The sequence below is a fragment of the Watersipora subatra genome, chromosome 2, assembly GCF_963576615.1.
Source record: "Watersipora subatra chromosome 2, tzWatSuba1.1, whole genome shotgun sequence".
Taxonomy (NCBI): Eukaryota; Metazoa; Bryozoa; class Gymnolaemata; order Cheilostomatida; family Watersiporidae; genus Watersipora; species Watersipora subatra.
This window is the reverse complement of record NC_088709.1, coordinates 19,980,244-20,005,756: the sequence shown is the minus strand read 5'-3', so window position 1 is coordinate 20,005,756 and position 25,513 is coordinate 19,980,244. Positions and strand designations below refer to the sequence as shown.

The following is a 25,513-nucleotide window of genomic DNA, read 5'->3' as shown; positions in this document are numbered from 1 at the left end:
CGATGTTTAAGCCTTATATTGGTCTTAATTTCATTTGAATGACTTCAGTGGTGCAATCACATCTATAAATTGACATAGAATGGGTGCTCTTTCCTCAACTTAATGTACGATTACTGTAATCATGGAACCTAAACTAAGTGAAAGTGATAACAGAAAGAAGAAATATCTATACAAACCAATAACACCACAGTTACTGTACAGTTATTAAACTATGCTAAGTTTAATCTTTTCTATTTTGAATAGTCAGATGGTGACTTAAGGAAAATCTTTGAACAAATTAGGTAATTGGCTGTTCATATTTTACTGTTCCTATACTGTAGCGTAAAATTTCCATAGCAGAAACGCTATCAGAAAATTATTTTCATAGTAGAAGCATTTACTGTACTAAAATTACATACTGTGGAGTGTCTACTGTACTGAGTTACAAAGTTAATCATTGATCAATGATGAAGTTCTAAAGTTGATGAGTTTGAGGATTTATTTAGTAAACACAGATTCATTAGAACTAAACAAATGTGAGTCATTTTCAGATAATTGTGACTTTCAACTGCGAGAGACTCACTGAGTCACTTATAATCTCCCTAGCGATTTCATTTAGAGTTTGTTGTATAAATAAAATAATTCAATGTATCTACATTTAAGTTATTTATATTGTAGACACCGAACTTAATCTAGAACTAGAGAGTCGTTCAATCAACACAAACTCTGATGAAGGTAAATATGGCATTAGTTTAATTGATATATTGATGCTATATATTAATATCGATTGATAACAGTTGGAATATATAACAGAGCGAGTTTTTGCCTTTAACGAGAAGTTAAACAATCCTGTGGTAGAAAACTATTAACACTGGCCCCTATTAACAGCTTTTTCTTATATTCACATTTTTTCCAGGTTAGTCCCGAGATAGGTTTGTATTGTTCAGCTTTTGCCTAATGACGAAGGTTTAAAATACCGTAAAACTTCTGGCTTCTGGCAGCAAAAACTGGCTTAATCTATCAAATGCTACAAATGTATATTCATGAACAAGGGACATAAACAAATCAACTTACAATACATGCAGAAAACAAAATTGAAATTTCTGAAACAACATTATTTGCGTCGTTTGCTAGGCCAGTTGCGTTTTAATTGTTGCTTTCGATAGAATGAAAGAAATGCCGGAATGGACCTTCTGGCTGTCCAATACCTTCCACAATGTCTTCTGACTTCAACTCTTCTTCTGCACTGCTGAGTTAGTCGATATTAGCTTTCCTACAATTCTTAGCAGAGCAAAACTTTTAGACTAAAGCTAGTCGTTCATATACCATCGTAGATGCAAAGCGTTTTTCACATACGTTAAAGTATCAGGACCACATTAAACAAGCAACTACTATTAGCCTGATACAGTTATTAATTATTTCTTTGATATTACTTTCAAAGTTTTAACGAAAAAATTGTTAAATCATTTATAATTAAAAAAAACGTATCAAGAGAAAGAAGTATTGAAAGAAGTATCAAGACTGCATTAAACAAGGAACTCTATTAGTCTGATACAGTTATTAACTATTTCTATCTGCTGCTTTCTGTTTCTGTTTCTATTATTGTTTTTATTATGTTTCTGTTGCTATTGTTTCTGTTGCTTTCAAATTTATAACAAAAACACATTAAGACTTGGAGTTGGAAAATTGCTTTCAAAGTTTTTGCAAATAAACTAAAATGCTTGAGAGTCGAAAAATAACTTCGATATGAACAGAAACTAAGAAGGAACTAACTGTTATTGATTTAACCAAGTAATTATTAGTACAATTTTTGTGACACTGATCACTATATTATGGTGATGGGCGATTAGAGGTTTGACGGTATTCGTCAATTGGCTTGGCTATCTTAGAGTTCAACCACTCACTTACTCTTAGATGAGTATTCTCTTTTGAGATATCTAGGCAATAATTGTTAAGCGGTGCATTTTGTAGATTTTTGAATTCTCTGAAGTTGTTTGGGTGTCACCAAAAATATTTTTTACCATTTGATACACCAAAGTATTTTTTCTCTTTTTGCATCACATTTCTTCAAGGTTAGCGCCAGAATAGTTTTAAGTTCGAACTATTTCTCATGGTTTCAGCATTTTGCATTCAACATATTTTTTGCATTGAAACACTGGGATCAGTCTTTTGAATTATTAAGCACATTTTATCAATAATGTCAGCAAAAAAATATTAGCATCCCCTGTTATAGACCACGGTTATGACCAGTATATTATCAACGGCTGTCGAAATGCTATTTTTGTTATCATCATGGCAATATCCTGACGATGAATATGATCTTTTTGCTTTCTCCATCTAGAATCCTTTGCTATTATCGGCTCATTAATTTCAGCTTGCTAATCCGTGTGCTTTTGTCTGAGTGTCTTAACAGATAATATGCATCCTATTCGGTAACCCCTTTAGTTGTTTATAATCGATGCACTGTGTCCATTTTTATCTGTTTTTACATGAAGACTATTAGAAAGGTGTAAGCTTCTTTTTACACTTTTATTGTGTCGTTCTCCAATGCATGATGAACATGTCTTCATCATAGATGTCCTTTCTTAATATGAGTTGTCGGACGGCAATACATCGTGTGTGACATCGTAAAGCGAAAAAATCGTATACTAAGGTCATGGTAACCCGAGGGTTCACTTTATTTTAATTTAGTCATCCAAAAAATCCCTCCATACTGAAGGCTTTACATCTAATGTTTCGTGCAAATAATATTAGCACCTTTTTCATACATGTCGCCGATATTACACCATGTGTTTTGTGTTTGAATTGTTATGCGAATCGAATGTATAAAAGGTAAGAATTCCAAAAAATCCTGTTGTAGTTATTTACATGGTTAAATAACATTTTCATAAAAAAATACTTGCGTATGTGTGGTATTACTGAACCGGAACTCTCAAAGTGTCAAATCGTATTATAGGTGAAGATTGTGGTAAATTTACTTGCCGCAGTACTCAAAGGAGACGCATGAAGACTCATATTGGAGATAAGCCATTCGAATGTAAGATTTGCAAAAGTAGATTTGTTCAACGTAGTAATCTAACAGTTCATATGAAAACTCATACTGGAGAAAAACCATTCCAATGCGATGTTTGCAGCCGAAGGTTTGCTCGTGGTACTACTCTAAGACAACACAAGAGGGTTCATACAGGAGAAAAACCATTTTATTGTAAGATTTGCGATAGAAGATTCACTTATCGCAGTAATTCAGACAATCACATGAGAAGTCATACTGGAGAAAAACGATTCCAATGCGATATTTGCAGCAAAAGGTTTGCTCGTCGTATTAATCTAACAGGACACATAAGGGTTCATACTGGAGAGAAGCCATTTCCATGCGAGATTTGTAAAAGTAGATTTGCTTATCGCAATGGTCTAACAAGACACATGAGGACCCATACTGGAGAGAAACCTTTTCAATGCAAGATTTGCAGTCGTAGCTTTGCTCATCGCAGTACACTAAAAGTACACATGAGAACTCATAGTTAAGATTAGCCATTTTATTGTAAGATTAACTACAGTATAAATAGTTATGCGTTTGACTGCTCATATATACTCTGATTAATTTTGGCCAAAATTGTATGGTAAATTGTATTTTTGTTGCATGATCACATCTGTTTCATACTGAATGATGGTTGAGTATTTGTATCGATAAAGCAAGTATTGTGTTTTATAAGAATAAGAAGTACATTAATAACAAGCCTTGATTGCTTCTGTATTGAAATAGTTTTAGCAAAGTACACAAATCTTGTTTTATACCTGCAGCATAAAAGTTCACACCCCAGCTACGGTTTCCTTTTGCATTTGTTGAGTTATTAGGTGAATGTCCAGTGTTGCACAGGGAATAAAATAGTTCTCCAATGAACTTGAGTAAAATAAGCTAGTAAACCTAAAAAATTATGATAACAAAAGCTGTGTATTTCGTTTGACGCCATCGTGTTACGTTACGCGAAATGATCTCTCAAGCAATCATGACCTAAAAGCATGCTAGTAGTTTCGCAAGCCCTGCATAAGTATGTGTACTATTATTCTATAGTATGGCAAAGAAAGTATAGTTGATTAGCTCGCCAGTCTGGATGTGCCAAGCGGTTGTTCCATTCCTAAAAATATTGTGCTCCAACTGGACACACGAGCCATTGACGGACCACAGACAAACACTAAGCTTTATAGATATAAACTGATGAATGCCCAGCGTTGCACGGTTAATCAAATAATTACTCAATGAATTGGGTAACCTCTATATAGTCTAAATCTTTACTTATACGATAGCAGTGTTTTAAGCACCCTTAACTATCGTCATGATCAAGTAACGATCAACTTTGTTTGTTAATAACCCGAAGAGCTGCTTGCATTACCATTTTAATAGATGGAATGAATGTCTTCACTATTATAGATGGCTATGCTCAGTTGGATATATAGTCTAATGGATAACCTCAATGCGCCCCAGAACAATTATAGTTGTGGCCTTGCAGCCAACGAGTTATTCGCTTAGAAAAATGTTAATATACATGTATGTATATATATATATATATATATATATATATATATATATATATATATATATATATATATATATTACAAGTCCGCAGTCGTTACAGGGTATCAAACCTTTTTGACATTTTGCATTTTTTCCACAAGTTGTTTTTTTTTAGTTTTGCGCAAAAATTTATGGCGTATTATTTTTATTGATGAGCTTTTCATCACTTAGTTTCTGTACTAACAGTTGCTATGTCTAGATATTTGTATAAGCTCTTTTCCATCTACTGTTTACTATTGCACACTGCTTCACCTTATAATTCATTGCTATTTGCTCAAGCAAACAACTCCGAGAATTTGTAGGAAATCATGAAACGCTATATTAGAGAACAAAGAAGAATACATACCCTATAATTTAATCTCATTGATGAAGCTAGCGATGAAAAAGCATACTTTTGTCAATCAGTTTCTACAGACAGTACAACATTGAAAAAACATCTGATCCTTTTATATGTTTGCAGAAGCTCTCACGGTTTAGTAGCGACAGAAAGTAACATATTACCGATGAACATGCACTTGCAGTCTAACAACCCATAAATTAGGCTCACAATCGTTTGTGAAGCACTATGAAGACAAACTCCGCTGTTTAGTTGCATTTGCATGTTGCTATTATTGTCAAATTGCATTTACACAGAGATGATTGGTCAGAGTTGTGTTTCTGCCAAGAGAGCTAGAGTTGTGATACCTTCTAGTCTGTTTGTGATTTAGAATACATTTTAGCAAAGACTTTGCACCAAATTAAACTAGTCCTTGCAAAATGTATCACCCTTTTTAGTCAATGAAATACATGGATACTCATTCCAATTGCCTGTAATTTTAGCGCTACTTACATTGCAAGATATGATTGGTCAATTCCATGTTGTACTTCATCAATAACGACTGTCACGAGTGGACAAACTTAGTAAGCAGCATTTTGCTGATTTTGCGTCGCTGACCAAAACAAAACCATTTTTACAGCTCTTCTTTGTTATACACCAAACTTGTTTTGTCGGTGTGGAAGTAATCCAGGAGTAAAGCACCTTTAATCTCTCATAAAATAAAACATGGCCTTATAATTTCTGCACACAGGCTTTCTCACCATTTCAGTTGAATGACAGCCAAGATTTAGTAGTACTCCTGATAATACGGCTGCGTGGGCTATCTGAGGTACAACTTATTGACCACATGGGCTGTATGAGGTATAACCTATAGAGTGTGTGGGCTGTATGAAGTACAACTTATAGAGTGTGTGGGCGGTATAAGGTATAACCTATAGAGTGTGTGGGTTGTGTGAGGTATAACCTATAGAGTGTGTGGACTGTATGAGGTACAACCTATAGAGCATGTAGGCTGTATGAGGTACAACCTATAGAGTGTGTGGGCTGTATGAAGTACAACTTATAGAGTGTGTGGGCTGTATGAGGTATAACCTATAGAGTGTGTGGGTTGTGTGAGGTACAACCTATTTATTTTTTCAACTTTTCTATTATTCAACTTTTATTTCACTACAAATTTGAAGACATGTTTTCATTTTATATCTATACTAGCTGCATTACCCGCCTACAGTAACAGATTCACGTGCAGCATAAGGTTTATTGAGAGTTGGCTTTCATAATGTAAAACAACTCCAAATATGCAGTTACATCTCCATCTCTCCCTCTTTCCCCTCTCTCCCTCTCTCCGTCTTTCCCCTCTCTCCCTCACTCTCCCCTTCTCTCCCTCTCTCCCTCTCTCTTCCTCCTCTCTCTCCCTCTCTCTCCCTCTCTTTATCCCACCCCCCCCCCTCTCCTCCTCGCTCTCCCTCTCTCTCCCCTTCTCTCTCCCTCTCTCTCTCCCTCTCTCCCCCCCCCTCCTCCTCGCTCTCCCTCTCTCTCCCTTTCTCTCTCTCTCCCTTAGTTCAACCCAACACTTGCGGATAGACAACATTTTTGGTTTTTCTGTCAGGCGTATGAAGAAACAGTTTTCGGCGTGTGCCTACTTTTGAGCAGGCGACGTATAGCTGGTCATGGCTGATGCAGGGTGACAGTAAGTCGATAGCAGCTGCTCTCTTTCTTTTCACAATAGCGTATCGCAACCCTCGGAGTACTCGTGAAAGTTCTGTAATAGTAAGTTACAGTAGGCCTACTCGTAGCTGGAAAAAATTAGTAACTCGGCTGCTGAAGGAAATGAACATGACCCACTATCACGAACAGCGGCAAATCCATTGTTATTAAGTAGTGGAGATGTGGCAATTCATAGACAATACAACATCGTATAAGAAACACTTACCTTTTTGATGTGGACATTTAGTAGGTGAGAAATGCGTTTTTCCAGTGGCTCCAAGAAACAAACGTTTACGTGACCTTCTCGGTACACGTTGGCAGTAAATATTAATTGCATGTAAATAACTACTCGTTAATTTATTTTATTTAATGAATAGTACATTTGTATAGCTGTATAGACACCTTTGTATAGGCCGCAGAACTCAGGAAAGGTGCTTTTTAACACGGCAGAAAATTTGCCATTTAAAAAGCATGCTAACCGGGGATTTCGGTTAATGCGCCCGAGCGGTGAAAGAAAAACAACAGAATCGCCACACCTTTATATAAGCCGTTTGGCTCAAATCGTCAGAGAAAAGTAGCGGTTAATAGTCCATATTACGAAATTACGATATTACGATATTACGATAATTAGTACTCATATTAATTCGGTTGGCTTCGTTCGACCGAATGGAAAAAGAAAGACCGCTCTATAATTTATTTGCCGTTACTACACATATTAATTCAGTTCGCTTCGTACGACCGAAACTCGTACGACGATAAAAGGAAAGACCGCTCTATAAGGCGGACAATCAATCAGACAGACAGACAACGATTGCCGTTTATATAGTAGATTTACCAGTGTTTCATGAAAGCTCATTGCCCTCATTGATGTTTTCTACAGCTTGCAGCAAAAACTAGCTTTTATGTGCAACAAAACAGGAGTTACAAGTGTCAATCAATTGCAAGATTAGATTACCGCAACGTTGCTATCAAATAATCTGCTATGAATCTGAAAATTTATAAGTTATATAACGTTAATCTATCAAAGCTAACCACTAAATACAATAAAATTACTGCAGGTAACTATAGTTACTAAGATTAACATGCTATTTTGTTACTAGTTTTTAATATGTACAGCATTTATATAAAATTTTGGCGATTTTTACCAGGGTTGTTTGCGTTATATAATTACAGTAGACGTTCCTATAACGCATATCTCTTATATTGTAAATTTTAGATAACATAAAGAATTTATGTGAAGTTTTTGCCTTCTACTATGTAAAAAGTTTCATGCAACGGAATTTGTCGAGTCGGGCAACTTTCAAATTTGATTGGAATGTTATTCAACCTCGCCGCGCTTGCTAGCGAAAAACTACGTTCTTATAGGGTGATATCTATTATTTATACAACTTTAATGACATCTTAGGTTGTCGTGGTAGATGGTCAGATGTGTCGACAAATCAGAGAGCAATGGTAGGGTAGCTGCTCAATTGTTCATAAATACAAACGCCGTCGCTTGGTGCAGGTGTTAAGGCTTCGATCTACCAATCTGTGTGCCACGAATTGAAGTATCGCCGAAAGTTATCTTTTATCCTAACTTTGACACCCTGTATATGAGTAGATGATGAACAGGCAGTACTAATTTTTTATAGTAGAAATATCATGTTGTTTTGATTTATTGTAGACGTATAAAATGTTTGTTATTAGCTTTACTTCGCAGAATAAACTTTGCTGTTTAGAGCAAATAAGCAAATCGTTGTAAATGAATGTCGAAGGTGAGCACTCCCTATGAACTTGATGTAAAAATTACCAGAAAAGGAGAATGTTGTCAATGCAAACCAATAATACTGCAGTTACGGTGCAGCCTACAAATTAAAGGATTTATGTCAAATTTTTCCTTTTTGCATGGCCAGAGAGGTGAGTTTGAAAAGACCATGAAACGGATTAGGTAATGTGCATGTAATTAACAGTTCTTCTAACGTAAATTCTCTATAACGTAAACGTTCCTGGAATGGGTTATTTACGTTGTAGGAGTGCCTACTGTACTATGGTTTCTATACCCCTACAAAAGATTTTTTCACCATACAATTGCCAACCCTGAAACAAATCAAAATCATATTTTGAGGGTGAACTCTACATCGAAGTATCAAAACTGCATTAAACAAGGAACTATTAGTGGCTTGAGGCAGTTATTAGTTATTTCTGTGGTGATGCTTTCAAGGTTTTAACAACAAAAAAAAACAAAAAGTTTCTGAATTGGACAGCGAGAGAATTGATTGTTATTGATATACGGTAAACGATTCATTGTTAGTATGATTTTGTGGACACTTTCTTACTGTTCAATCATTAGTGTGAGCTCGTAAAGATCAAATAATGTCAAAGGGGCGGGCAAATGGATGTGGCGTTCATTTAGAGAGTAGGGCTCTATTTTTAAACCTTTTCTCAGGGTGGTGTTAAAATAGAAGTGACATTCAATTAAAAGTTGCATTGACAAATATGTATAGATTATAATACCTATATCTTATATCTATTTTTCAAAGTATATACGTTGCTCTTTCCACCTATAAATCTTACATGTAAGACCTCAATTTAAATAAAGCATTGTCGTTGTGGTGAAATCGAACTCACGACGAACGCATCGTCAAGCCTCTTCTCCGGACGGACGCTCTACTACTGGGCTAGAACGACAGCGAGCTAAAACGTAATGTAATACGGCATAAGTACGCGCGTGCTAATTATTTTAGCCTTGCGTCCACGAGTTACGATACGGTTCTGAAATTTTGAAACTCGAGTATTGTACGTGCTATAATATGTAACGCAATGCTTATTCGTCTCTTTTCGTTAGGACTAATTTTTCGGCCCACGATTTCGGCAATAATGTATCTGCGATCTTGAAATTTGACGATTTGCGTAATGATTATATACTTTATTGAAAGATATACGTCGCTGAACTCGCGGTGGCGAGTTATCTGTATCCTATATACGGTATATCCGGTATCCGTTAAAATAAAACCGTTTCGCACTTATAAAACTAATAACATGTACTAGAATACGTACTAAAACTTCTTTCAATTATGTGTTTAGTAAACTAAACTCATTTAGGTTAGATTCAGCGTTTATGTTACACGTCTGTCTCGAAGGTAAAACTCTCCACGCAGTACATTGTAATGTTATATTATCTTAGGCACGCAGATCATAACCACAAAATTCACTAAAGTAATTGTAGATACCTATAGTTACTAAGGTTAACATAGTATTTTAGCACTATTTTTAATGATGATTTTGATTAGTACATATAGCCTACGATTTTAGCCTACATGCCAATTTTGCATGCCAACACCGAAACGAACTGAAATCTTATAATTGTATGCCAAATAATTTTTGATTGTAATCGTCGCCAAATAGACTATATTTAGCCATCACTTGCTAATGATTTCACATTTACATTTAAGCACCTTTACATTTTTTTTAATTTATTTCAACGAAACACTTCTTTCAAGTTATGAATTTTTAAATTTACAGTTGTTTGAAAACCTTTACAGTTGTTTTATTTACTTTTAATTTAGTTGTCCTGCACAAAACGTTTTCTGATGGTATGAAGTTTGAAAGTTACAGTTGTTTGACAAAATTTGAAAACCTTTACAGTTGTTTTTATTTTCTCTCTTAATTTACTTTAACTACACAAAATACTTCTCTCATGATATGTAGTTTGAAAGTTAGAATGGCAAATGTTGTTACATGTAGGGCCTATATGTTAAATACAAATTAATTTTCTGTCCAAAGACTTTTATTACCCGGGCAACGACAGGTAGTACAGCTAGTACAGCACATACTTGGAGACAACGTGTATGTGTGGGTTCTGCGACTCAAGTGTATATGTATGGAGATTATGTAATTATGCAACCACAGTTGTTTTGGGATCGTCAAAATATTCTACCCTACAGGATGAAAATATTCGATAGATTTAATAATTTGCGATTTTGCCAACAGACGAATCCGCGAATTGTTAAATCTCGCGAATAGTTAGTTCTATTGTTAAACGCAAGGGAGAATAACTACTGCCTCAAATTAAAAACTAGTCGCTAGGCAGAAGTAGTGAACGTTGCCGAGTTTCAATTTTTTTAAAAATTATTGCCGGGGCTTTGAGTTAACCCCATTGCCAATGCATCACACTTCTGTACAAAATTATTCAAGTTTGTCACAAGTTATTCGGAATTCGGCACGGCATCATTATCAAAAAAATCTCCTGCAGTTTTTTACGTTGAAAAAACTCATAACTTACCACAACTTGTTGGTTCACCAGAGGCCTCCGAATCGATGAACATTCATGATAACCTCTGAATGAAGCCAAAAGTTTATAGCCTAGCATGAATTATGCCAAATAATTCATGTTTTAGCATGAATTATGCTTAGCTTATGAATTAGCTTATGTATAAGTATATTATAATTAATTACAAACTTGAGTGTACAAGTACAATATTTCTAATTCAAATAAAATTTTACAAACAATGAATGGAGTAAATAAAATCTGGCAATGCCTGGCAATAAAATTAAACTGATACTTTTGATAAGTAAATACCGGCGTGTAATGGTACTCTCCGACTAGTAACGCTCTCTGACAGCGTTAATACCAGCGCTATATCGCTGTCACTGTCTTGGGTAGATGTCAAAGGCGATTCTCTCGCTACTACATGACTGGTAAGGCAGTTATCATCAGAACTCTCCTCGTGGCCTACTATTGCAACGTTCTGCCGGTTAGCCAAAAATTTGTGATCGTAAAGGCAATCTTGTTCCTTTTTTAAAACAGATATATTCTCCTCATTAGCAGCTGTGGTCATTTCTACCTCAATTTCAAGACCTCCCTGAATGATTGGCGATCTTCTAGGAATGACATCCACCACCCTTGCAGTCATTGTGCTTCCGTGTATGATGAAAAAGCTGCTTACTCTACTTATTTCACGGGGTAGATGACCAACCGTTGCAGTCTGGGTTTATTAGCTTTAGTGCAAATAGGTCGTGCAGATTATTGGGCTCCTCTCTCACACTAAAACGAATAACGAAGTGGTGGGGATGGAAAAAATATATGTTGCGTTTTACCAAAGAACCAAAGTAAAATTCAATTATTAATTTAGTAAATGGTTTTGAAAAAACTCATTACTTACCACAAGCTGTTGGTTCATCAAATACCTCCAAAGCTCGATGAATATTCGCGAAAATCTCTGGACGCAGCAAGAAATTTATAGCTTAGCATGATCGACTCGTAGTTGTCAGCTAAATAGGAACCTAAACACACGGTGTACGCATGCGAAGGGTTAACGCTATTGCTATCTGCAATAGAGTTAACTCTTAATAGAGAGTGACTGTGTTCCTCCGTGAATAAGTTAGTCCGCGAATATGCATGAAAAAGGCAATTTGCGCGAAACTTGACTCCGCGAATATTTTCATCCTTTAGGCCCTACAATTGATATACCCTACAGTGTAGGGTATATCAATTGATTGAATATTAGCTATTACAGTACACTGATTGGTTTTTACTGAACAACTCCTGTGAAAATACTAAACTATTTACAATACAGACAGCTGTTATTCTTAATTAAACAATTATTAAATGTTTATTTTTGTTTAACAAAATCAACTTGAAATACATAAAAACCAGGTGTGCTTGAGTTTTTATACTCATTTAATGTTATAGTAAAAACTATTAACAGACGAAGTGAATATTAGCAAAACAATGAAAAATATGCAAAATTGTCTTGTTTCAAATGTATATGTGCAGCTGCAAGCTAAGAAATCCTGATATCGCTTTTGTAGGTTGTAAAAACCCTACTCCCCAGGATCCACATTGAAATTTTACTGATGAGCCGGGCTATCGGTCTCTTTATTTGGTTTTATCATGGTTCTCCAACCCATCTATTGCACATATGGTTTGGACCTGCCTGTTCTTGTTGTGGCTTTACTTTTATAATTTCACACAAAAACTTAAACTTTTGCTATATCTATTTAAAGTATCTTAAAGCACATAAATTACATAATTTTTTTATTGTATGTTTCAATACATCAGAGTCTTGGCTTTCGAATGAGCTATTGTTTGCCATGGTGAGACAGACATTGGTTGGTGTTTATAGGATTTCCCCAGAGCTTTACCGCGAAAAAGTTTACTGGCATAGTCTCGAAAATTGTGACGTCACAATTCCCATATTCGTTGTTGTGTGCTCTTACGGCTTATTTATCAACTACGAAAGTGACTATAATGACGCTAGTGGCAGGCGAAGGTAGGACAATTTCAGAGAACGAATGAAGATGACAAAGGAATCAGTGTCATTAGTTCTCCATTTACATATTATTTCTATGATAAGTACCTCAGACTCCAAGAACCATACTATGTTTTCCCGATGATATTATGCACTAGCTTTTTATTTTTAATGCGATGTTAAGGGGGACAACTGAGACTAATTAATTTCAAGCATTGCGTGATCTCGTGATTTAGTCCTAGGGCCACGCAACCGCAGGTCATAATTTAATCGATGTGATTTCATTACATTTATCAACGACAGTACATTTATTGAAGCATAATTAATTAACCCAGAACAGGTGTTTGTATTGGTCGGGCGTTAGCACGGATCGCGGGCATTGTTGATTATGTAGAACCTTAGTTTATTATTAGCGCTCTCCGGGTTTAACAGCACCGATTGTCACAGAAAAACACAGCCTCAATGGCAGTGAAAGGGATCGACGACCTAAGGCTAAATGAGAATTATGACGCCACATTTTGAGTACCTGAACCAAGTGTTTTTTTTTTGCAGGACATACTTTTGACACCCCGTTTTTCATAGTTCTATTATTCTTTGTGTATTGAATATAGGCTCATTCGAAAGCCAAGACTTTGATGTATTGAAATATATAATAAAAAAGTTATGTAATTTATGTGCTTTAAACCAGGGTTAGAAAAACCCACGGTTTTTATGAAAAAGACTGAAAAAACCAGCTTACCTTGGATTAAACCGGTGTTTATGGTTTAAACCGGATTTTATGGTTTTTACAATTTTACCAAGGTTTTTGCAAATTTAAGTCTAATTAATATCGTTTACTATGACTGCATGATTGAGTATTGGACATACATATGTGGAATTATCTGTTAAAGATGGTACTGTGGAAGTTGTTATGGGAAAAAAGAGAGAAAACATGGAATTTCGGGATGAGTCTTTAATCAACATGATTGATGAAATACAGAGCAGAAATCTTATCACATAAAGTGACTATTTTACATACATCTCTATGTATAGGTAGGAATTTTAATCCAAGTGATTAGTCGTGCGGTAGTGCAGAGCATAATGCAGATGCATTGCTAGTGTTTGGAACAGTGGCAGATGACTCAACTTCTATCACCTGAATACTAGCATCACTGTCTAAATTGGTGTTGTCAGCTTAAGATTTTGCTGCGTGACTTCGCGTTACGACAGCACACCCATTACATTTTGCCTTAAAACCTTTGGCTTTTGCAGTTCGAGTGAAAAACTGCTAAACGGGATCCTGTTTGCGAGGCATGTTGGAAATTTGAGGCACAAATTTAACTTTTCAAAACACTAAAAACTTGATAAAATGAATTGTAACAGTCCAACTACTTTGGCTTGTGCCCAATAAATGAAATATTAGTTTGCAAACTTGAAGCTTTTGCCCAAAATGATGTTATTATTTTAATTTCTAAATATAAGTAATCCTTTCTCACTGGCCAGACTTGAGAAAGTATTCATTCATTATTAGAGACGATGATTGGATTAGTATATTTCACATGGTTTTTATATTTGATCATTAAAGATATCATTACATCACTTGATAAAAGCAATTAAAAATGAAATTCACTAATTCGTTGTTGTGTTAGGATTTCATGTAGTTTCAAGTTGAGCTCTGCCATCAATTTACTACTGTGTCCTAAATAAACTTCCACAGCTGATAATTACATATAAATGCATTTCTACCGCACATGAACCACTAGAAGCTTAAAATATACTTTTCACAAAAATTCATGAAAAACCATAAAAACCGGTTTTTTCGGCTGGTTTAAACCGCTTGGTTTAAGCCAATGATTTAAACCGAGCCAACCCTGGCTACAACCTCTATATTTTGTTACCGCGTTATTTAAAACTAAAGTGTTTGGATAGAAACACTTAGTGTATATATATATATATCATAAGCTCATCTGTTAAACCTAACCAATTAAGATTCGCCTAGTAGAAAATGCCATAAAAAGGAGTTATACGCTCTGTTCAACGTTGAGCGGTCCTCTCTGCTAACATGCAGAGCCGTATAGCTTCCACAGAGTTCCAAGGCCAACAGAAGGGTATTTGGGAGCTCACTCGTTTCCAAACAAACAGGCCACGTCCAAGTTATAATGTAGAGGCCGCAACATTGACCAACAAAAATTACTTTCATTGGCAGTTGCTTTGAAATTGATTGTTGTATCATACACCATTTGAAAAAGGAAAAACCTCTACAAAAAGATGCTAATAACTTTTTTTGTAAAAACGTTAATTAAATGCAAAAAAGAGTGGTATTGCGAGTGAGCTATGAATATTCCATTAGAGATCAGTATGTCGATCGGGTTTGTTTGGAAACAGGCGATTTTGTTTTCGGTAATGGCCGCCAGACTTTGTAGAGCTATACGATTCTGACAGTACAGAGCTGTATAACTTCACAGAGTTTCACGACTAACGAAAGCGCATATCAGAGCTTGCACGGTTCCAAACAAACAAGCTATGCCCGCCAGTTTTATATACAGTAAGTTGCAATGAAAAGGTCGCAACACTAACCAACAGAAATCACTCCCATTGGCAGCCGCTTTAAAACTGATTGTTGTATTATACACCATTTTAAAGAGAACTAAAGTTTTCGCAAAAAACTACCAATAATTTTTTGTAACAAAATGAAGTAAATGCAAAAAAGTGAGATGTTGAAAGCAAGATAAGAATATTCCATTAGAGATAAGTATGTCAATCGTGGTTTGTTTTGAAACAAACAGTTTTGTTTCCAGTTTTGAAGCGGGACTCTGTGAAACTATACGGCTCTGCTAACATGAACTAAAGTAAGCTCCGCCTTATAGTCGTAACGATCCAAGCAATTACATGTGTGACATTGCGATTTAATTGTGTTTTGGAACGACGAATTGATGTACTATACATTTTCTCGGGAAGTTGAGGAAATTGACACTCAGTAAATTGGAAAACTAAATTAAAAAAATTTTATAATGTGTTAAAGAGCTTACGTACACTTTTATCAACGTAAATTACATGGAGGTGTTTTTGCATTACACGTAGCCTATAAGTATTAACATATTATTTGGAAGTGTTCATCATTCGTGACTCGTATATGAAAATCTATGCCACAATTTCACAGAGTCTTAAATCTGCTTTTGGGGAGAGAATTTATTTTTAGTGTAAATAGTTTTTAAAGTTTTGAGATACTTTTATAGGCAGGGTAAATAGTTTTTTTTATTGTCGCACAGTGTCAAAATTAAGTTGAGATTTACATCTTTCGATTAGTCTTACATAATATGCTGCAGTTTATGCATAGTAGCGTTTCATGCACTACATATCAGTATATGTATCATAAAGCTGAAATTTTTTTCTGTTTCCATGCTTATATTGCAGCAAAAATATTATCTGCATGCACTGGTTTTGTCTTTTTAGACAAATTTTATAATATAACAGTTAACAATTCACGTAGTAGCTATTTTGGTTTAGTTTTGCTCTTACTACAATAGACGGCTGCTCATAGTAGACTTGCATTTCTGCAATGCTTATTTAAAAAAGGTGTGTTCAGTGATGACACTTGCAATTTTGTTGGCAGTGTTAGAAATAATCATGATCTTTTAAAAAAAACATCAAAAAAATCATTTTTTTACTAAAGTCAGATTTTTTTATTTCTATCAATTTTTTTGAAAACATCAATTATTAGCTTTTTATTCATAACTGCTAACATAATAATATTTGATTTTGTTGAAATGTGCCACATAAAGACATTAGCAACAACACAACTTTGCATCACTTTAATTTATTAAAAGTTGTTTTTATTTTAATTTTGAATAAGTTGTGCAGTTCATAAGATCTACAAAATCTCTTTAAATAAAAAGAATGTGAGACAGCACTAATGCCATACACATTGTACCAAGTTTTACAGTTAGCCCAGTTTATAGTTAATTAGAAACCTATAACAATACTAGTTGATTACCCTTCATTGCACAGATAATAAAAGAGAGCCTTACCTTACTTACTACATTACCTTTATACTATATTACCTGCAACTGTTTATAAGCCACCTTTATAGTTTTATGGCTTTTACAGTTACATGTGATGCAATGTTGTTATGTGCATTTTGACCAATGGAATGAATATCTTCACCATTATTATTCATTATGGCCATTTGAATGCTGTAGTCTAATGGAAAAGCATGTTGCCTTCTGAACTGGATGTTCCGAGATCAAATCTTCTGCAAAGTAAATTTTTATTCGCTAAAATTTAATCATTATAATTGGACAGACGAAGAGACACTAAGCTTTATGTATATACTTGTCAAATAGCCGGCAGTGCACTAGTGTTAACAACAACTTATAGACAGTGGCAGGTAATGTTGTTGCCATTGGCTAATTTCAGTAAGCTGGTATCCGTATTGCTAAACTTATTAATAAGAACCGTAAGTGCAAGCTTTAGTGGCATTGCGTGTAACGCAGAGTCGCCATGTGTAATTTAACCCAGATAATGACTCATACCATCCATTGAATTTATTGCATTCCAAGCAGCTTTATGGGTTAGTTTGTTGTCTTGTGAATGGGAGGCTCCGAGATTAAATCTTCTCTGATATGGATTTTTCATTCGTAGATTTTAACGGCCATAGCTGAACAGTTGACGACAGATGACAAACTTTAAGATGTATTCATAGATATAAACAGATATACATTTGGGATTGAGCAGCACCGGTGTTCTTTAACAAGTATGGCAAACATGCGCAGACTAATTAAATTAAAATAATTTTCATATTGGTCACCAGCACACTCGGCAGTCTCGTGCATTGTGAGAGATTGTCATGAGTAATCAGTAGGAAAATAATCTATACGGAGAATTATTCAGTAGATCCTTAGGAATCGGATTAGATTAGGAATCGTTAGGTCAATCTGATCAATCGCCATCAATGATCCACCAATTAATCTGTGTAATAAAACTGTGTTTTTATAATATTAGGTTTCTACTTTAACGTTTGCTATCATCCATCGGAATACAAGCTAAATTGTTGCCTTAATTTACAAGTGAGGCTCAATAATAAACAGCCAGTCCTTTTCAATCACTGTGGTATAGTAACATGAACTTCACTGGTTTTAGTTCTATACGCTTTTCTTATTTAGATAAACCGATCTCTCTATATATAACGTCTGTCATGGAAGCTTTGGTAGTAAAATCAGAAGCAGATGATTTGAGTGACAGTATCTATCCCACAGGTTAGTTAGAGAGTTTTACCAAACTATCTATATTATAAAGATTATTGTCCTTGAGAATTTTTGCAATATCTATTCAAATCTCCCTTACTCATTTCTTCCTTAGTCATGTCATCTATAGCCATGTTATCTGTACCTATTTATCAATGTTTTCTGTAGCCAAACTTATTTAGTGATGTTCTCTATTTGTATTTCCTCTTTAGCCATGACCTCTATAAGACTGACTGCTGTTATTTCCTAAATATAGTCATGTCTCCTATAGTTATGTTTCCTGTAGACATGCCTTATATTCTCATGTCTGCTGTAACCATGATTTCCATAGTGACGCTGTATCATAACTAAACACTGTTTTATCGTGATGTTTTAGCCCTCTGGCTGCCACATTACTCATTGTGCCTCTTTCCAGCATTATTTTTTACTCAAAAATGTGACATTTCAATTGTCTTTTCCTTTGTTATTACTTGTTCTAGCTAGCCCAAACTAACAACCTATCATTAGAACCCTTTCAACAACTTACTTTCATCAATAATACCTGACTTGGGTGACTTTAGGCACACAAGATGATGGAAAGTACAAAAGTTTTTCTTTATAAAAATTGCAACAGAAATGTAAAATTGCAATAGAAGTGTTAAAATAACATGGAAGTAGTTTGGAAACGCTAGAACGAATTAATGCAAAGTTACATAACGCAATATGAATAGCCCTGAAAAGCGTAGGAATGACTAAGAAATAAATTGGTTGTTCAACATATGATTATCGATAGCGAAAACTTCCCAAGATGAATGACAATGAGTGCTCCAACAAAGGAAGAGTTTGAATTTTAATTAATACATATTATAACAACGCTAGACAGATGACACCATACAACAACGAAAGTCTTGGTTATAGAATTGAAAGCTTTCAATTCATAGACTTCTGAGAGACAATTAGTTCTTTATTGGTTACATCAGCAACCACCATTTTACTACTTTATAGATGTTTATAGTGTAATGAAACTCGAATTAAGGGAGTTGTCATGGAGTTTTGAAAGTCTATAAATATGTATGTTTTGGTTGAAAAATCGCAATGGAATACGTATAATTTTGCCGTTAGCCATTTCTTTTGTCGCTAGTATTTAAATACATGTCTCAACTGTTCAAAATTGCTTCATAGACGATGTAAATATATTTTTACAGTGAATATAACAGGTTGCAGATATTTTGTAAACATTTTATGTTCATAGTAGAAATATATATATACATGTATATATTTCTACTGCGAATATATCAGTTTGTAAACATTTTTTAAACATATTATGTTCATTCACCAGTTATTAAGTTTCATAGATTCTGAGCCACTTCAGAGATGTGAATATAACACTCAGGTCACGTAAGTGTTTGTGTAGAAATGCAAAGCCTACACCCAAATGGTTAACCAGCCACTTAAGGGCGAACATTCCTTTTTAGGCTTGTATGTGTAGGTGAGAAATTATCATTACATTATATTGTAGATATTGAGATTAAAGTAGAACCTGCTGAGTCATTGTTCAACAATGACAGTCATGAAGGTAATTATATTGCAATTATATTTTCATGGAATTCAACTCAACTTAGAAAAGATGCGAGAAAATTCTCATTGTTACTTACACTAAAGAAACTCATATATTTATTGTAGGAGTTGCAGAATTGAGAACAGAACCCGGATCTGATGGTGGTGCTGGTAATCTTTACCCAAATGATTAGTTTTAAGATTTTTCAAATAATGGGGATAACTGGTGTTGATAAGCTCTGATGTCTAATGCAGATAATAAGTAGGCTACCGTACTTTTCGGACAATAAACCGCATCCTTATATAAGCCGAATCTGCTTTATTTTCCAAAAACGATAATAAAACAATACATAGGTGGCACCTTTGTATAGGCCGCAGAACTCAGGATGGTGCTTTTTAACGCAGCAGCAACTTTGCTGTTTAATAGACCTTTAATAGGCATTTAGGTTAATACGAAACAGTGCCTAAAGGCACTGTTTCGTATTAACCGACGCTTTCTAACTTAGTGTCCAACGGAACAGTACCGTTCGGCATTGTTTCGTATTTTCTTTCACCGCTAGAGGCGCACTAACCAGAGATTCTGGTTAATACGCCTTAGCCGTGAAAGAAAAAGCCACAGAATAGCCGCAGCCTTATATAAGCCGCATGGCTCAAATCGTCAAAAAAAGTAGCGGCTAATAGTCCAAAAAGTACGGTAGCTGCACCATTATTCAGAAATACCAATACACAGTTGACTGGTGTTTTTGTTAGAGTGTCAGTCTACCAATCGTAATGTCACTAGTTGGAGTGTCATTAAGAGAGCGAAGTGTTATACTAACTACTAACCCTGGTTTTACACAAACAGACCTCGCTTCTTATAGCGAAGACACATTTCTGTTTTACTTTATTTTTGACTTATGCAATTTTTGTCTTTGCAAGCTTAGATATTGTTGTGTAGAAAAATGTGAAAAAATCGGTTTAGAGATTTAGTTGCACCAAGTTGTAGTTAATTCTATTAGAAAGTACATGTATTATTCTATCATTTGCTATTGTTTTTGCTGTGCGGGGGTGACTTGGGTTGCTTGACTGCTAAAATGTTTCAAAAATAAGGTTGACAAAACTTTATTGCTATTAAAACGCTCAGAAGAAAAAGATGTGCCCGAGACTTGCTCAAAATTATGTATATAGCCGGTCTATCGCTCGCATTACATCGGGTATTGCTATCAAAGTCGAGTGCTACGTGGCTCTATTGACATATATTTTAATTTGTATTTGCTCATAATTGCCTGAATAAAACTTTATATCTAGCTGAATATATATTGCTATAGGTCTCTCAAACGCCTCAAATAAGGGTAATTAAAATATGTTTTATTACTTTCCTCTAAATGCTGTGTAAACATCTGAGTACCGGCTACGATTTTGCCAGTCTAAGGTAATTAGGTCGAGTTGACTAATTTTATCTCCTCCTTTGTATCAGCAATGTTCTCATTATTTCCCACGCCAGAAACTAGTTGCTAGAAAAAATGAGCAAGCTAGTCTTCCCAAAGAATGTGTTCAAACTTATGGCGAAACCAACTGCAGCCCTAAAAAGGTCATCTAGAGTGACCATTGTCTAGTCATTATTAGTATCAATTTGTGGAAAAAGATTTACTGGTCACATTTGATTAGTTGATTTAAATACAAAACAAATGGTTTTTAATCCATTTTTAAATCAATTACCCCACAGAATCTGGCAGAGGGTTACTAAAGCCATTCGGTTTGCGGCGTAGACTCACCTTTTATTACTGAGTAGTGAGGAGCATAGAATTTTCTGAGCAGCTCTTAGTATTTGGTTTGTTGGAATTAAGTCGAGCTATGCAAAAGTACCTGCCAATACAGCTCTGATTACACTTCATAAAGGTTGACTTGCAACAAAATTCACATTACAGTTATTTTGACGTTATTGACGTTGTTTTGCTTTCACAATTCTGGTCAAATCAAAAACCATTTGTTTTGTATTTGAATCAACTAATCAAATGTGACCAGTAAATCTTTTTCCACAAATTGATACTAATAACGACTAGACAATGGTCACTAGTGGTGACTTTTTAGGGCTACAGTTGGTTTCGCCATAAGTTTGAACACATTCTTTGGGAAAACTAGCTTGCTCATTTTTTCTAGCAACTAGTTTCTGGCGTGGGAAATAATGAGAACATTGCTGATACAAAGGAGGAGATAAAATTAGTCAACTCGACCTAATTACCTTAGACTGGCAAAATCGTAGCCGGTACTCAGATGTTTACACAGCATTTAGAGGAAAGTAATAAAACATATTTTAATTACCCTTATTTGAGGCGTTTGAGAGACCTATAGCAATATATATTCAGCTAGATATAAAGTTTTATTCAGGCAATTATGAGCAAATACAAATTAAAATATATGTCAATAGAGCAATATGTCTTGCTGAGTTACAAAGTTAACCATTGATAAATGAAGAAGTTCTAAAGTTGATGAGTTTGAGGATTTATTTAGTAAACACAGATTCATTAGAACTAAACAAATGTGAGTCATTTTCAGATAATTGTGACCTTCAACTGTGAGAGACTCACTGAGTCACTTATAATCTCCCTATCGATTTCATTTAGAGTTTGTTGTATAAATAAAATAATTCAATGCACCTACATTTAAGTTATTTATATTGTAGACATTGACCTTAATCTAGACCTAGAGAGTCATTCAATCAACACAAACTCTGATGAAGGTAAATATGGCATTTAATTGATATATTGTTACATATATATTATAGCTTACCGTAAAAATTTGTTTAATTTTTTAACCTTAGCTCGAAGGAGTACATATCATTGTCTGATAATCATGACGAGCCTGTTGGTCACCTGTGATAATCGAAAAGTTCTACAGAAATTATTTGCGAAGTATTGGGTCACATGATCAGATTACGACTTAGACCAAACCGAAACAAAACTGTAAAGTAGCGAGCATCTTTATTTGATACGGGGTCTTCGGTAAAACCCGAAGTGTTTGCCATAAACTAGTGCTACGATAAGTTTTATATTGAGCTTTTTATTGGCCTTTCAATTCACGTGAAAACATCACATGACAAAACAATAACCAAATTTCATGACAAAGTCAGAGAAATAAAGATATTCCAATCAATGGCGGCTTTTCGTTTTTGAGCTTTTAAGTCAATTGGCTCGGCTATCTTAGTCAGAGTTCAACCACTCATTTACTCTTAGATAAATATTCTCTTTTGGGATATCTAAGCAATAATTTTTAAGCAGTGGATTTTGTAGGTTTTTTTAATTCTCTGAAGTTGTTTGGGTGTCACCAAAAATATTTTTTACCATTTGATGCACCAAAGTATTTGTTCTCTTTTTGCCTCACATTTCTTCAAGGTTAGCACCAGAATCGTTTTAAGTTCGAACTATTTCTCATGGTTTCAGCATTTTGCATTCAACATGTTTTTTGCATTGAAACACTGTGATCAGTCTTTTGAATTATTAAGCTCATTTTATCAATAATGTCAGCAAAAAAAATATTAGCTTCCCCTGTTATAGACCACAGTTTTGCAATTGCTATTATCGGCTCATTAATTTCAGCTTGCTAATCCGTGTGCTTTTGTCCGAGTGTCTTAACAGATAATATGCATCCTATTCGGTAACCCCTTTAGTTGTTTATAATCGATGCACTGCATCCATATTTATCTGTTTTTACATGAAGACTATTAGAAAGGTGTAAGCTTCTTTTTACACTCTAGTGTGTCGTTCTCCAATGCATGATGAACATGTCTTCATCATAGATGTCCTTTCTTAATATGAGTTGTCGGACGGCAATACATCATGTGTGACATCGTAAAGCGAAAAAATTGTATACTTAGGTCATGGTAACCTGAGGGTGCACTGTATGTAAGTTTAGTCATCCGCATTCAAGGCTTTACATCTGATGGTCCGTGCAAACAATATTAGCACATTTTTCATACATTTCCTCGATCCTACACCATGTGTTTTGTGTTTGAATTGTTATGCGAATTGAATGTATATAAGGTAAGAGGTAAGAACTCCAAAAAATCCTGTTGTAGTTATTTACATGGTTTAAATAACATTTTTATAAAAAAAAATACTTGCGTATGTGTAGAATTACTGAACCAGAACTTTCCAAGTGTCAACTTGTATTATAGGTGAAGATTGTGGTAAATTTACTCGCCGCAGTACTCAAAGGAGACGCATGAAGACTCATATTGGAGATAAGCCATTCGAATGTAAGATTTGCAAAGGTAGATTTGTTCATCGTAGTAACCTAACAATTCATGTGAAAACTCATACTGGAGAAAAGCGATTCCAATGCGACATTTGCAGCAGAAGGTTTGCTCGTGGTACTACTCTAAGACAACACATAAGGGTTCATACAGGAGAAAAACCATTTTATTGTAAGATTTGCGATAGAAGATTCACTCATCGCAGTACTTCAGACAATCACATGAGAAGTCATACTGGAGAAAAACCATTCCAATGCGATATTTGCAGCAAAAGGTTTGCTCGTCGTGCTAATCTAACAGGACACATAAGGGTTCATACTGGAGAGAAGCCATTTCATTGTAAGATTTGTAGTAAACGATTCACTCATAGCAGTGCTGTAAAAAGTCACATGAGGAATCATACTGGAGAAAAACCATTCCAATGCGATATTTGCAGCAGAAGGTATGCTCATCGTATTTCTCTAACAGGACACATGAGCACTCATACTGAAGAAAAACCATTCCCATGCAAGATGTGTAAAAGTAGATTTGCTTATCGCAATGGTCTAACAAGACACACAAGGACCCATACTGGAGAGAAACCTTTTCAATGCAAGATTTGCAGTCGTAGCTTTGCTCATCGCAGTACACTAAGAGTACACATGAGAACTCATAGTTAAGAGTCATTTTATTGTAAGATTAGCTACAGTATATATAGTTATGCGTTTGACCGTTCACATATACAGACGGTTCCCAATCTACGAACGAGTTACGTTCCGAACAATTGTTCGTAAGGCGAATTTGTTCGTAAGTTGCTTCAGTGCTATATTTTGTATTATAATTTATGTTTAAGGCCTATATAAGTATATTGAAGGTTTATATAAGTATGTTTAAGGCTTGTATAAGTAACCTGGTTTATACTGAAAAAAATATTTAATAAAATGGAGATAATACTTTGGTGGACGCCGGGCCATGTCACTGCATTTCTTATTTATTGTATGTCTTGTCCTTCTTATTATATTGTTGTTTTAATCGTTATGCTATCACTTATCTTTGTTGTCTTATTTTTTTGTATGTGTTGTCCTTTTATTATGTTGTTGTTTCACTCGTTATGCTATTGTTATATCTGATATCCCGTCATAACACTATCACTTATCGTCACTTATATTGTTGTCCTACCAAAGCACAAGCGGTCCTATTTATTCATCTTTTTAGCTGGTGTTCTTGCCGTCAGCCGGAACGGTTGATATTGTTGTTTATAAAGGAGCGCGCTCACTTAGTTGAGCAGAGCAGATAGCCGTACGCTCCTCAGCTAGTGAAATTTCCTTCGCTAATAAAAAGCTGAATGAAACCACACGCACTCTCTTCTCTTTATTTATTACTCTAGATCAGTGGTTCCCAACTACCTTGGAGCCATGGACCCCCTGAGCTCCTTATGTAAAAGTCATGGACCTTTTTATAAACATCATAATATATGGTGTTCATAACAATGCATTGTAAATTGGCGTACATAAGTTAGAATAATATAAGAGTCAGTATATTTGACATGTTTCCATTTATTTACTTATATAAAACAATGCTATACTAAATTACTTTGACTTGTAATTTTTGGTAGTTAGTTTGTTAGTGGGATGGATTGTACTTCTTGTTTTTCACCAAATTCTCATTTTTTTGGGAAATGGTTGACAAAGCACATCGCATGTCATCTTCAAGTCCCAGTCGGTTTCTTTGTTTCAATTTGAG

General features: G+C 35.0%; 1 protein-coding gene across 1 annotated transcript; it reads left to right on the top strand.

Annotated features, from left to right (window-relative positions):
• The first annotated feature begins 669 nt into the window (after positions 1-669).
• Positions 670-25,115, top strand: LOC137387024 (zinc finger protein 26-like). Its single transcript, XM_068073308.1, has 9 exons — positions 670-714; positions 2,936-3,499; positions 8,465-8,468; positions 9,600-9,691; positions 17,944-18,036; positions 19,523-19,579; positions 19,687-19,731; positions 22,223-22,279; positions 23,714-25,115. The coding sequence occupies exons 2-9, from the start codon at positions 2,983-2,985 to the stop codon at positions 24,448-24,450; spliced, it is 1,602 nt and encodes a 533-aa protein (XP_067929409.1). The 5' UTR covers positions 670-714; positions 2,936-2,982; the 3' UTR covers positions 24,451-25,115.
• Positions 25,116-25,513: the final 398 nt, after the last annotated feature.